The sequence below is a fragment of the Pristiophorus japonicus genome, chromosome 11 (assembly GCF_044704955.1).
Source record: "Pristiophorus japonicus isolate sPriJap1 chromosome 11, sPriJap1.hap1, whole genome shotgun sequence".
Lineage (NCBI taxonomy): Eukaryota > Metazoa > Chordata > Chondrichthyes > Pristiophoridae > Pristiophorus > Pristiophorus japonicus.
In genome coordinates, this window is record NC_091987.1 from 6,068,556 (window position 1) to 6,083,712 (window position 15,157).

Genomic DNA, 15,157 nt, shown 5'->3' on the forward strand with positions numbered 1-15,157 from the left:
TGCCTTCCTGATCACTTGCTGTACCTGCATACTATCCTGTTGTGTTTCGTGCGCAAGTACCCCCAGGTCCCACTGTACTGCAGCACTTTGCAATTTTTCTCCTTTTAAATAATAACTTGCTGTTTGATTTTTTTTCTGCCAAAGTGCAACATTATACTCCATCTGCCAAATTTTTGACACTCAGCCTGTCTATGTCCTTTTGCAGATTTTGTGTGTCCTCCTCACACATTGCTTTTCCTCCCATCTTTGTATCGTCAGCAAATTTGGCTACTTTACATTCGGTCCTTTCTTCCAAGTCATTAATATAGATTGTAAATAGTTGGGGTCCCAGCACTGATCCCTGCGGCACCCCACTAGTTACTGATTGCCAACCTGAGAATGAACCATTTATCCCAACTCTCTGTTTTCTCTTAGCATGGATAGAGGATTGGCTAACATATTACTCCCAACCCCGTGAACTTATCTTGTGCAGTATCCTTTTATGTGGCACCTGGTCAAATGTCTTCTGGAAGTTCAAACACACCACATCCACTGGTTCCCCTTTATCCACCCTGTTCCTTACATCCTCAAAGAATTCCAGCAAATTTGTCAAACATGACTTCCCCTTCATAAATCCATGCTGACTCTGCCTGACTGAATTATGCTTTTCCAAATGTCCTACTGCTTTTTTTAATAATGGACTCCAACATTATCCCAACCACAGATGTTAGACCACCTGGTCTATAGTTTCCTGCTTTTTGTCTGCCTCCTTTTTTAAATAGGGGTGTTACACTTACAGTTTTCCAATCTGCTCGGACCTCACCAGAATCCAGGGAATTTTGGTAAATTGCAACCAATGCTTCCACTATCCCTGCCGCTACTTCTCTTAAGACTCTGGGATGTAAGCCATCAGGTCTAAAGTATGGTGGCAAAGCATTATTGGCACGAATGCATGACCTTATCTCTTATCTGGAAGGAGGAGAGCATGCTGGAAGATCTGAGTTGCCGTAATCATGACCATCTTCAAAAAAGGGGACAAGTCCGACTGCGGCAATTATAGAGGAATCTGTCTGCTGTCGACCACTGGGAAAGTCATCGCAAGAATCCTCCTCAACCGTCTTCTCTCTGTGGCCGAAGAGCTCCTCCCAGAGTCACAATGCGAATTCCGTCCACTAAGGGGTACGATGGACATGATCTTCACCGCGTGACAACTACAAGAGAAATGCAGGAAACGGCACCAACCCTTGTACGTGGCCTTCTTTGACCTCCATAAGGCCTTTGACACTATCAACAGTGGAGGACTATGGAGTGCCCTCCTCCATTTTGGCTGTCCCCAAACGTTTGTCACCGTCCTCCACCTGCTCCACGAGGACATGCAAGCCGTGATCCTGACCCAACGGAGCCACCTCCAGACCGGGGTCAAGCAGGGCTGCGTCATCCCATCAATGCTCTTCTCTATCTTCCTTACTGCAGTGCTCCATCTGACTCTCAACAAACCTCCCCGCTGGAGTGGAACTAAACTATAGAACCAGTGGGAACCTGTTCAGTCATCGTCACCTCCAGACTAGATCCAAGGTCTCCCCATCCTCTGTCATCGAACTGAAGTACGTGGACGACGCTTGGCGTTTGCGCACATTCAGAGGCTGAGCCATCGTCAACATCTTCACCGAGGCATACGAAAGAATAGGCCTTACACTAAACATCCATAAACGGTCCTCCTCCAACCTGACCTCGCTACACACCACTGCCACCCGGTCATCAAAATCTATGGCATGGCCCTGGACAACGTCGACCACTTTCCATACCTCAGGAGCCTACTATCAGCAAGGGCAGACATCGATGACTAGGTCCAACACCGCCTCCAGTGTGCCAGCACAGCCTTCGGTCGCCTGAGGAAGAGAGTGTTTGAAGACCAGGACCTCCAATCTGGCACCAAGCTTATGGTATACAGGGCAGAAGTGATACCCACCATCATGGCTCAGAGACATGGACTATATACAATAGACACCTCAAAGTACTGGAGAAGTACCAGCAGCGCTGCCTGCGCAAGACACTGGGAGGATAGACGCACCAATGTCCGAGTTCTCACTCAGGCCAACATACCCAGCATCGAAGCACTGACCACACTTCCGTTCCGTTGGGCGGGCCACATTCTCTGCATGCCCGACACGAGACTCCCTAAGCAAGCGCTCTACTCTGAACTCCAGGTGGGCAGAGGAAATATTTCAAGGACATTTCAAAGCCTCCTTGATAAAGTGCAACATCCCCACCAGCACCTGGGCATCCCTGGCCCAAGACCGCCCAAAATGGAAGAAGAGCATCCGGAAGGGCGTTGGGCGCTGAGAGCATGCAGAAAACAAGCCCAGACAGCGGAAGGAACGTGCGGCAAACCAGACTCCCACCCACCCTTTCCTTCAACCACTGTCTGTCCCACCTGTAACAGAGACTGTAATTCCTGCATTGGACAGTTCAGTCACTGGAGAACTCCCTTTTAGAGTGGAAGCAAGTCTTCCTCGATTTCGAGGGACTGCCTATGGTGGATGATATGTGGATAGAGCAGTGCGCAACTTCAAATGCTGCATCAATAGGCATTTCAGGTGGTGAAACAGAGTTCCATTGTGCATTGTCAGTTCTTTGAGCACCTAGTTTTGTTAAAGTAAATGGCCTGAGGGAGTAAATATCTTGTGTGGTAGCTAACTGCATTGTATTATCTGTACTGTGGAATGCATGTCTCAGGGCTACTGATAACTGGAATTAAATCAAGTCTTGGACATGGTAAACACAGTGAAAAATGAGGATGGAGAGTCAAGGGAGGAGTGCCTCACTTCCAGAGGAAAATAACTCTTCTTAAATTTATTTGAGGTTTAAAAAAAAAACAACGCAGTTTTCCTCCCAACATGGAGACCTACAAGCTTCGTCCACATCCATGTTGTCCTGAAATGGTTCCATTGCACGCAGTGAGAGGCTTGACTTCAAACGGGGCCCCTCCGACATCTCTTGGACAAGGTGAGGGAGGATGGTACTTGTTGAATTGTACTTCAGCACCTTCATGAGAGGGAGTCGTTACATTTAAAACAAAATGTAAATAGCAGGGCGAGGAATACAGATTGTTCATTGCGACAGAAGCCGGCACCCTGCTGACATCTCGCAGACTAGTATTAAAAAGAAAGAGCGACTTACATTTATCTAGCGCCTTTCACGACCACCGGACATCTCAAAGCACTTTACAGCGAATAAAGTACTTTTGGAGCGCAGTCACTATTGTGCACATCTTAGAATATACGCCAGTGTAGTCCTGTTACTTTGGTGTCGATGATTTTTCCACAAAGAACAAGATGATACAGATTTAAGGTGATTGTCAAAAGAAGCAGAGACAACACGAGGAAAAACTTTTTACGCAACATAAGAACATAAGAATTAGGAACAGGAGTAGGCCATCTAACCCCTCGAGCCTGCTCCGCCATTCAACAAGATCATGGCTGATCTGGCCGTGGACTCAGCTCCACTTACCCGCCCGCTCCCCATAACCCTTAATTCCCTTATTGGTTAAAAATCTATCTATCTGTGATTTGAATACATTCAATGAGCTAGCCTCAACTTCCTTGGGCAGAGAATTCCACAGATTCACAACCCTCTGGGAAAAGAAATTCCTTCTCAACTCGGTTTTAAATTGGCTCCCCCGTATTTTAAGGCTGTGATCCCTAGTTCTAGTCTCCCCAACCAGTGGAAACAACCTCTCTGCCTCTATCTTGTCGATCCCTTTCATTATTTTAAATGTTTCTATAAGATCACCCCTCATCCTTCTGAACTCCGAGTAAAGACCCAGTCTACTCAATGTATCATCATAAGGTAACCCCCTCATCTCTGGAATCAGCCTAGTGAATCGTCTCTGTACCCCCTCCAAAGTTAGTATATCCTTCCTTAAGTAAGGTGACCAAAACTGCACGCAGAACTCCAGGTGCGGCCTCACCAATACCCTGTACAGTTGCAGCAGGACCTCCCTGCTTTTGTACTCCATCCCTCTCGCAATGAAGGCCAACATTCCATTCGCCATCCTGATTACCTACTGCACCTGCAAACTAACTTTTTGGGATTCAAGGACCCCCAGGTCCCTCTGCACCGCAGCATGTTGTAATTTCTCCCCATTCAAATAATATTCACTTTTACTGTGTGTTTTTTTCCCAAGGTGGATGACCTCACATTTTCCGACATTGTATTCCATCTGCCAAACCTTAGCCCATTCGTTTAACCGATCTAAATCTCTTTGCAGCCTCTCTGTGTCCTCTACACAACCCGCTTTCCCACTAATCTTTGTGTCATCTGCAAATTTTGTTACACTACACTCTGTTCCCTCTTCCAGGTCATCTATGTATATTGTAAACAGTTGTGGTCCCAGCACCGATTCCTGTGGCACACCACTAACCACCGATTTCCAACCTGAAAAGGACCCATTTATCCCGACTCTCTGCTTTCTGTTCGCCAGCCAATTCTCGATCCATGCTCATACATTTCCTCTGACTCCGCGTACCTTTATCTTCTGCGGTAACCTTTTGTGTGGCACCTTATCGAATGCCTTTTGGAAATCCAAATACACCACATCCATCGGTACACCTCTATCCATCATGCTCGTTATATCCTCAAAGAATTCCAGTAAATTAGTTAAACATGATTTCCCCTTCATGAATCCATGTTGCGTCTGCTTGATTGCACTATTCCTATCTAGATGTCCTGGTATTTCTTCCTTAATGATAGCTTCAAGCATTTTCCCCACTACAGATGTTAAACTAACCGGCCTATAGTTACCTGCCTTTTGTCTGTCCCCTTTTTTAAACAGAGGTGTTACATTAGCTGCTTTCCAATCCGCTGGTACCTCCCCAGAGTCCAGAGAATTTTGGTAGATTATAACGAATGCATCTGCTATAACTTCCGCCATCTCTTTTAATACCCTGGGATGCATTTCATCAGGACCAGGGGACTTGTCTACCTTTGAGTCCCATTAGCCTATCCAGCACTATCCCCCTAGTGATAGTGATTGTCTCAAGGTCCTCCCTTCCCACATTCCTGTGACCAGCAATTTTTGGCATGGTTTTTGTGTCTTCCACTGTGAAGACCGAAGCAAAATAATTGTTTACGGTCTCAGCCATTTCCACATTTCCCATTATTAAATCCCCCTTCTCATCTTCTAAGGGACCAACAAGTGGTTAGGATTTGGAACGCACTGCCTGATAGGCTGGTAGATACAGATTCAATAGTAGCCTTCAGAAGGGAGTTGGATAAATAATTGAAGCAGAAAAAAAATTGCAGGGATATGGGGAAAGAGCGGGGGACGGGGGACCAGCTGGATTGCTCTTCAAAAGAGCTGGTGCAGCCTCAATGGGCCGAATGGTGGCCGCCTCCTGTGCTGTATGTTTTGATTCTATGAAATAGAAATCCTAATCTGAGGAAGGACGTTCTTGCTATTGAGGGACTGCAGCGAAGGTTCACCAGACTGATTCCAGGAATGGCTGAACTGATATATGAGGAGAGACTGGATCAACTGGGACTTTATACACTGGAGTTTAGAAGGATGAGAGGGGATCTCATAGAAAGGTATAAGATTCTGATGGGACGGGACAGGTTAGATGCGGGAAGAATGTTCCCGATGTTGGGGAAGTCCAGAACCAGGGGACACAGTCTTAGGATAAGGGGTAGGCCATTTAGGACTGAGATGTGGAGAAACTTCTTCACTGAAAGTTGTTAACCTGTGGAATTCCCTGCCGCAGAGAGTTGTTGATGCCAGTTCACTGGATATATTCAAGAGGGAGTTAGATATGGCCCTTACGGTTAAAGGGATCAAGGGGTATGGAGAGAAAGCAGGAAAGGGGTACTGAGGGAATGATCAGCCATGATATTGAATGGTGGTGCAGGCTCGAAGGGCCAAATGGCCTACTCCTGCACCTATTTTCTGTGTTTCTATAGCTCACCATCATTTATTTCTGTAAACTGGATGGAGGGGGTTGGTAGTGTTGGCTTAATGTACCGAATTTCAGGTGTTTATTTTTGTCAAGTTCGCCACAAAAAAAGGTTGGTCTCGTTTTTCTTCTGGAAACTCAAGTAGTCACTGACCTTTTCTTTTAATGGGTTTCATTGTGATGCTCTGTAAATGGAGATATACCAATAAAAGAAACAAATTGTACTGCGCAATACAGAAATACCTCTGTGGGGTGTATTTAGCTTAAATTCAGGAGACCGAGCTATCCAAATTCTAAGCATTTGATCTTTTCACTTCCACCGCTTCTTTTATGTTTAAAACAATAAAGTATAGTTGACATTGAAAGTGTTCAGCTGGATTTGTATTTGATTTCAATTGACTTTTGGTAATTCTTGGGGGAGGTTGGAGAAAAGTGTAGGGTTACAACAAGCAGAGAACTTACGCATTTTAAAAAAAACTATCCAACAATCAGCCAAGAACAAATTTTACATGCAGGCAATTAGTATAAAGGCTTGGGTGTGAACTGTATGTATATTATACCAGGCAAGATCTCATTGATTAAGTTCCACTTCGTCAGTGAAATACATAAACAGCTAAGTATTAGCAGTTCTCCGTCTAACCAAATAAGGCTGCCAGCTCTTAATGTTCACTGTTATGTTGCGCAGTGAAGTGTCAGTTTAGGCTCAGTGGTAGCATTCTCGTCTGTCAGAAAGTGGTGGGTTTAAACCCCACTCCAGGACTTCAGCACATAATCCAGGCTGACATTCTGGTGCAGTACTGAGTGAATGCTGCATTGTCGAAGGGCCGTCTTTCAGATGAGACTTTGAACCGAGGTGCCATCTTCCCTCTTGGGTGGATCCCACAAGACTATTTGAAGAAGAAGAAAGAAGTTTTCCCCGATGTCGTGGCCAATGTTTATCCCTCAACCAACACCACAAAAAAAAACAGGTTATCTGTTCATTATCACATTGTTGTTTGCGGGATTTTGCTGTGTGCAGGTTGGCTGCTGAATTTTCCTCCATTATAATAATGACCACAATTCAAAAATACTTCATTGACTGTGAAGCATTTTAGGACATCCTAAATGCATCTTTCTGTAATGGAACAAGCACCTAAAACATTTCAAATGCAAGTTTTGTTGGTTGCTCTTGCAGAAAGCATTCATAACATAGTAATAGCATTTAAAACCAAGTTGAGAAAGAATTTCTTCTCCCAGAGGGTTGTGAATTTGTGGAATTCTCTGCCCAAGGAAGCAGTTGAGGCTAGCTCATTGAATGTATTCAAGTCACAGATAGATTTTTAACCAATAAGGGAATTAAGGGTTACGGGGAGCGGGCGGGTAAGTGGAGCTGAGTCCACGGCCAGATCAGCCATGATCTTGTTGAATGGCGGAGCAGGCTCGAGGGGCTAGATGGCCTACTCCTGTTCCTAATTCTTATGTTCTTATAATACAGGTTCCACCTCCAAAATCCAGAATGTTCCGGAATTTGGACACCGGGCCGATCCGTGGTGGGGTTGTCCGGAAACCGGAAAATGTTCCGATATCCGGACTCCCCCCGCCTCGGCGAAATGACTTCGCTCCTGCCCGACTTCGTGCGGCCCGACCTCCCCAGGGCCCGACTTCGCCCCGGCCCCCTTCCCTCTCCTTTACCTCGGCTGCCCGACCTCACCTACCTCGGGCCAGATAAAGAATTCCTCCTCGGCGGCGGGGCCCCACCCGACGACCTCAGCGGTCCTTGGCGAGCACCCTCTTCTCCCCCTCCCCCCCGACGTCCTGAAATCCGGAAATATCCGAACCTGGGCTCGGGTGTTTCCCGATTCGTGACGTCAGAAAGACGTTCCGAAGTCCGGAAAAACACGAAAACCGGCTTGGCCTCTGTCCCTGAGGTTGCTGGATTCGGGAGGTTGAACCAGTAATAGGTTTGTGTACAATTGACAGTAAAGATGCTGTGTCGTGCTCTGGTTCATTCTGTTCACTTGGTCAAAAATTATAGTAGTGAGGAGTTGATGGGATATTGGATTAGAACATTCCATTCACCTCTGGTTGTTAAAATGCAGCCTGGACTGGTGGAATAAAAATCACTTGCCTATAAGTGTAAGTACCCTACTTGAAAATAGTTCAGTCAATTTCAACCCAGATTCCAGTAGGTAGGAGTCCACAACACATCTGCCCATAATTCAGAGCAAATTGAATGAGTGCAAGAAGCCACAATGGTGGGAAATGGAAAGACCACATTTGCACAATAAGAAACGCTTTAGTAAGTTTGGAGTACGGTGTTTTTGTAATGAAAAGGGTAGAGGAATCTTTATTTTGTATCCGGCTCCTGCTACACTTCACTTTGATACAAGGAAAACCATTTAAAAGGAATGTTGCTGAATGAATAGCGATGGTTGGAGGGCATAAAACAAAAAGTTTGGGTCTGAAAAATGTGGGGAGCGAAGTTGCACAGGCATGAATCTCTGGACTCTGAATTGAGGGGGAAGGATGAAAGACTTGCATTTATATAGCACCTTTCACGACCACTGGACGTCTCCAAGTGTTTACAGCCAATGAAGTACTTTTTGGAGTGTCGTCACTGTTGTAATACAAGAAGGAAGAATATTGAAATTTGCAGATGTCGCCAAGTTGGGGTAGAAATGGCAAATTATGATTGTGAAAGATCGTTGAAGGGCATAGGCTAGCAGGATGGGAAGTTGTAGTTCAATATAGAAAATTGAAGCAAGGTACTTTGGAAATAAGAATAGGGAAAGGAAGTAACCCTCCAAAAGATAAGATTTTAATTGGCATCGAGAATCCGATCGATATGTCAATAAAGGTGGCAGTACAAGCCATTAAGATTCGACTCTTTATATTAAAAAAAAGGCAAACGGAATATTTCATAGTTTACTTAGAGGCATAGAGCACAAAAGCAGGAAGCTAATGTTGAATTTGTACATAGCCATGGCTAGAGTTGGAGTATTCTGCAGTTTTGGTCACCTATTATAAGAAGGATATGAGCAATGGGAAAGGTGCAGTGTAGATTCACTTGAATTTTGCCACAGACGAGGGGTTATAGTTATAAAGAGACTTGAGAAAGTTAAGGGGTGACCCAGCAATGTTTCCATTTAGCTGCACGGCCGCGCAGCAATCTGCAGGTTCCACGCAGCCGGTTCCATGGCATTCTGTCAAAAACCACACGTGCGGTAATTTTAATGGGCTGTAGTACAGCCCCTTAAAGGAGCCGTGCACCCAAAAAAATTACGGGGCACGTTAGTGACCAGATTGGGGTCTTGAAAATGAAGTGTTAGGATTCTTTTCACTGGTTAGCAAAGTGATAATGAATGTAGAAATTTAAGATAATCACAATTAAAATGGAGGATAGGATAAAAATTTTCATGTATAGGATACGTACATATAGGGTCCGTATAATGTGGAATTCTGTATCACAAACTGTACCACACAATTTAAAAAGGGAATTAAATAGTTGCTTTTAAAATGGTATGAGATAAGAGTAGGAGAGTGTGATTAAGTTAGGTGGTCCACTTGGCCAAATGAGCTATTTCTGTGGCTCCCCTCAAAAAGGAGTCGTTGCCTGTAACTGTCTACATTTTATAAATACTGTAATTCTACTTATAAAGCCTGCTAAAGATGTCTAGAATGGAAATGTATTGCTACTGTAAACTTTTCCATTTTAAATTGAATCTTGAGAGTTCATTATTACTGAAAGCTTGTTATAATTATGACACGCTGAACTTGAATGTATTTTATTTTTAGTAGATTAACCAGAATGCATAATTTTCTTCCAAACCTCAGAATATAGTGGTGTTTAGTTCCATTGATCCTCAGACGTACATAGCCTACCAAATCAATTTTGCCGGGGAGCTCTTGTCACTGATGATTTGCGTTTAAGAATAGAGTTGCTTCCAAGCGTGGAAAAGGAGTGTGTGTGTCGAGGAGTCAGTGACAGTGAAAATTGCGCATACAACAATTCAGAAATACAAACGTCGGGACTAAAATGGTGGCTGAATCAAGGCTAGATTAATGCTGTTATTTTTGGGTATGTTTTTAAATTGATTTTTTTTTTCTCTCTCGTAGGTTTACCCTGATTTGCAGATCACCAATGTTGTTGAGGCCAACCAGCCAGTCACAATCCAGAACTGGTGCAAAAAGGGCCGTAAGCAATGCAAAGGCCACCCTCACATCGTGGTTCCTTACAGATGTTTGGGTATGTGTGTTGCGCTTATTTTAGCACTTTATTTGTAGCACTTTATTCTTGCAATTGCTGATAAAATGTTCCGCATTACATTCTATGAAAAATTTTCTCTGAAAATTAATTGATGCTTTGAACATTCTGTGAACAGCAGGAGTAGGCCACTGAGCCCCTCGAGTCTGTTCAATGAAACCATGTCTAATCTGTGACCTAACGCCATGTACCTGCCTTTGCCCCATATCCCTTAATACCATTAATTTAAAATCTGAGATTGATAGATTTTTAATAAACAGTTGACCTAGCACTAATTGCCGTTTGCGGAAGAGTTCCAAACTTCTACCACCCTTTGCATGTAGAAGTGTTTCTTAACTTCACTCTTGAATGGCCTGGCTCTAATTTTCAGACTATGCCCCCTACTCCTAGACTGCCAACCAGCGAGAATAGTTTCTCTCTAGCTACCCCATCAGTTTCCATTAATATCTTGAAAACTTTGATCAAATCACCCCATAACCTTCCAAATTCAAGGAAATACATCCCTAGTTTGTGTAATCTCTCCTTGTAATTTAACCCTTGGAGTCCAGGTATGATTTTGATAAATCTACACTGCACTCCCTCCAAGGCCACTATATCCTTTCTAAGATGTGTTGCCCAGAACTGCTCACAGTACTCCAGATATGGTCTAACCAGAGCTTTGTATAGTTGCAGCATAACTTCTACCCCGCTGTAAATGCCCCTCTCACAACATAACCTAATTGATACTCCACAGTGTCCAACTACAGTCACCAAAAGAACATGGTGCATCACTTTGTGTTAAAATAGATGTGTTTATACAATTCTCTACTAAGATCATTTTTAATACTCTGTATACCTATGATATATTAAAAGCCTTGCATAAAGCTTGTATTTCTTGAGTGTAATGCTTCCTAAATGCACTGTTCCATTTTCGTCACGCTTTTTCCATCATATCTATCTGTCATACTTAAATTTCTTTTTTTACTAATGAGTCCTCCAAGATCTATCTCTGATGTAGATGGTTCTGTTCTTCTCAGCATCATTTTCAACCAGAGAGTGGTGAACCTGTGGAATTCTCTACCACAGAACGTAGTTGAGGCCAATTCACTAAATATATTCAAAAGGGAGTTAGATGAAGTCCTTACTACTCGGGGGATCAAGGGTTATGGCGAGAAAGCAGGAAGGAGGTACTGAAGTTTCATGTTCAGCCATGAACTCATTGAATGGCGGTGCAGGCTAGGAGGGCTGAATGGCCTGCTCCTGCACCTATTTTCTATGTTTCTATCCCTTGTGGGCTGTATAAATTGAGCTTCCCAACAAATGATCCCTCCTGCTGCCTCTCCCTGTCCCTGCTTAGTCCCCCTCTGAGCCCTGAGGTGAGCTGTTCTTCCTCTCCTTTTCTCTTCCCTCCTCCCTCCCCAACTTGCAGTTCTTTCCTGTCGCTTTAAAGAGCGTCAATCTGTTTTCGGTACAATGCCCGAGTGGCTGTGGTGCTTTTCGTGAGACTGAGGTTTCCTTAAACAGCTTTCCTATCACTCAACTGAGTGCCCTGTTTTAGTTAGATAAAAGCAACTAGCGTACTTGTGGTACAGCTTGGGGTGGGAAAGCATGTCCTAAAACTTCTTGATGGGGAAGGAATTGAAGAAGGATTTTTCCTTCACCCTCTTTTGATTACTATCCCTACCCGACAGCCCACCCACCACGAGAAGCTCAATAGCTGCATTCCTGGCTATAGGCCTGCAGCTTAGCACTGGGGCAGCTGCAGGTTCCATGAAGATCCTGGAGCAAGGTTTTCACACGTGGAATCCCTAAAGGGCCAGTACTGGTGCTTAGTAGCACTACGATGGGCATACTAAGGTTTAGTGGATCTTTTTGGGCTGGAGACACATGCAAGCACTGAAGGAGAATTAATTCCATCTATTCTCAGAAGTAAATATGCCCCCCACCCCAGCCCTTCCGCAGTGATCTGATCTGGGAAAATGTATTATTTGAAGATCACGGTGTGGGCTGGTCCGTGTTGCCCTGGGGCAGCACGGGCCAGCCCACACTGCAATCTATGGATAGTAGGAGCATGTGTGCGCACTAGGTCCATGCAGCAGAGCTTGGTCTCTCGTCTTGGTTAACCCTTGCCACTGGATCAAGATCTAGCTATGTCAAGCCCGTGTGGTGGCTGGCGTGCAACAGCCACCCCACGTTAAAAGAATCCACGCACAGGCATCCTCCATCCTTCGATCTGTAGTTCGGGACCTAGAATGTCAGGTCCCTCATTGAAACACCTGTGAACTCATTCCTTTTGGTGTGGAAGCAAGTCACCCTCGATACGAGGAACTGTCTAATGCTATTATTTGAAATACATTTTGCTGAAGAAATGTCTCCTACTTTCTCTTCTCTCCCTGTTCCCATACCTCTAAACTTCAACACAACTCGACCTACAGTCCCAATGCATCTGGCAACCCCCACAACCATTGTAGCTATGTGTCCGGGATCAAGAATCCAGGGCGGGGGTGGGGAAAGGAATGACAGCTGTGAGAGTCAGCAACAAGGCGGGAGCAGGCAGCATCAGATCAAAGGTTAACTTTGTAACCACATAAGGCGTGCAACATTCTGCCTGCATACCTTATTTTCTGTGTCACAATTGAGTCGCATTTTTTATGTCAACATTTATCATTGAAACTGCACATGTAAACATCACTAATTGCTGTTACCAGGGCTGCAAAAGGATTTCATTTTGGTTTGAGACAATAGTAAAATGCATCATGTCTACAAAAATAAAAAAATGTACATTTAAAAGTGACCTCCTCTAGAATAAATATCTTTGCTTTTAAAGAATTCTAATTTAGAGGAAATGGGACAACATAGAAGGTATTTTTTTCACTGACTAAACAATGTAATTCAGGAGTTGCTGGTCTCCCACCTCTTCCATCGAACTAAACAGCTTGATCTGGAGTTTCTGCTTGGTTGTGCTTTTTTAATTCGTCCAAAATTGGCCAAACCAGCGCAGAAGATCGCCGAATTTCAAGTGCAAATTGCATCTGACCTGAATAGAGTTTCCGCGATTAAGTTTCAAACACATTGCGATGTAAGCCAGTCCCACCCACAAAACTGGCCCACGCCCCAGATTGTATTAATCACCATTGGGAGTTTCTGCTAATTGTGTTCGTTTGCTCTTGTATTTAAACTGGAGAATAATCGGAATGTTTTAAAAGCTGTTGAATATTTTTTTTAATTTACGAAGAAATTGATTACACCAACACAACTAGAATATGGTTCTGTATAGTTTTTTTTATAGTCATTTTCAGTTACTTATTAACCAAATGCACCAAGCTATCACCCTTAAATATATCGAGGAATGTTTCCAAAAGCAAAAAATGTTGTTTTAAATATTACGTTCTAAAACGGTACCCGATTGCGCTGGTTCATGGCAGATTTTTATGTTCAGGGATATGTGCATGTTTGAGCAGTATGGCGGGGAAGGGAGAAACACTTCTCAAAACTACCACAATTTGCGCAGGATTGCCGAAAATGCCCAAAGCGGAAACTCTACCCCCACGTGTCTCAAATTCTGGTTGCATAAATAATTCTTTCAATAAGTGAGATCTTTCAAAAGCAGTGGCTGGAAATATTTGACTGAACCTGGCTAATTGAACAGCCCACGCTAGGTTCACTGTGGGGTGTGGGCTCCCTTTGATGTTGAATTGCTTAATATGATAATTGCATCAGCACACAGCTGCCTATCGAGGTGAACCAGTGATGCTTTGTGTGAATATGTTGTGGACGGCTGTGTTTACTCCACTCTAAAGTTGCCTTCTACCATACGATGGTAATAAAATACATAGTGGCAATGTTCCCTTTCATTTTTTGGGGGGGTGTACGACCCTTTTAAGGGGTTGTGCGGACCATTAAAATACTGCGCATGAACTGTTTTTCTCCTTTGAAAAAGCTGGTGAGCTGGCTGTGCGGTAAATCCGGAGTACTGCGTAGCTTAAATGGAACATTGGATAGTGGGTCATCGTAATAATCACTTTTTTCTTCTAGTCTTCCCCGCCGTGTCCCCCCATCCTAAAGTCCATCATCTGCATGCAACTTCACCACACAACACATAGGTAGAATATAGATTACATCCCGCAGGTCCTTGGACTTTTAAGTCATCTGTTAAAAATTAGTTAGTTAGTGCATAAATTTAATTAGGTTAAGAGGTTTTAATGGTTTATATTCCTTGCTGACTGATTCCGCTCTAGCAGAAGACAGAGTACTAATTATGCTTTTGCTTTCAGGATGTAGGCTGTAAAACAACATAATTTTTAGAAGAAAATATTCTTCAATTCTAAAAACAAAAAGATTGCATATTGGATACTTCAGCTATGCAGTAGACAGAATAGAAACATAGAAAATAGGTGCAGGAGCAGGCCATTCGGCCCTTCGATATGATCATGGCTGATCATGCAACTTCAGTACCCCAATCCTGCCTTCTCTCCATACCCCTTGATCCCTTTAGCTGTAAGGGCCACATCTAACTCCCTTTTGAATATATCCAACGAACTGGCCTCAACAACTTTCTGTGGTAGAGAATTCCGTAGGTTCACAATACTCGGGGTGAAAAAGATTCTCCTCATCTAGGTCCTATATGGCTTACCCCTTATCCTTAGACTGTGACTCCTGGTTCTGGACCTCCCGAACATCGGGAATATTCTTCCTGCATCTAACCTGTCCAATCCCGTTGGGCAGGATGGGAATGGGTCTGTATCTCATATTGAACCACTTCAGATTAGTGTTGGGAGTGACTATTTCACAATTGGACCCTGCAGCGATGGGTTTCCTCTAGACTGAGGCTGGGCTGGTCAGTTTGTTTTACATGTATCTTACACCCTTCAAAGTATTTTACGATAGTCTGTACTAGGCCATACAGTGATAGATTGAATTCAAGAACATGGCTCTGAACTAAAATCTGCATACACAATGAATGCTACATGTCCCAAAGCCAAGCTGTGCAAATCCATGTCACACA

The 15,157-nt window shown here is 43.9% G+C and overlaps 1 protein-coding gene across 2 annotated transcripts in view; it reads left to right on the plus strand.

Annotated features, from left to right (window-relative positions):
• Positions 1-15,157, plus strand: part of appa (amyloid beta (A4) precursor protein a) — a 174,119-nt gene that overhangs the window by 83,865 nt on the left and 75,097 nt on the right. For both annotated transcript variants that reach the window (XM_070893219.1, XM_070893218.1), the window contains exon 3: positions 10,026-10,155. In XM_070893219.1, the coding sequence (XP_070749320.1) occupies positions 10,026-10,155 (130 nt within the window). The remainder of the gene's footprint in view (positions 1-10,025; positions 10,156-15,157) is intronic.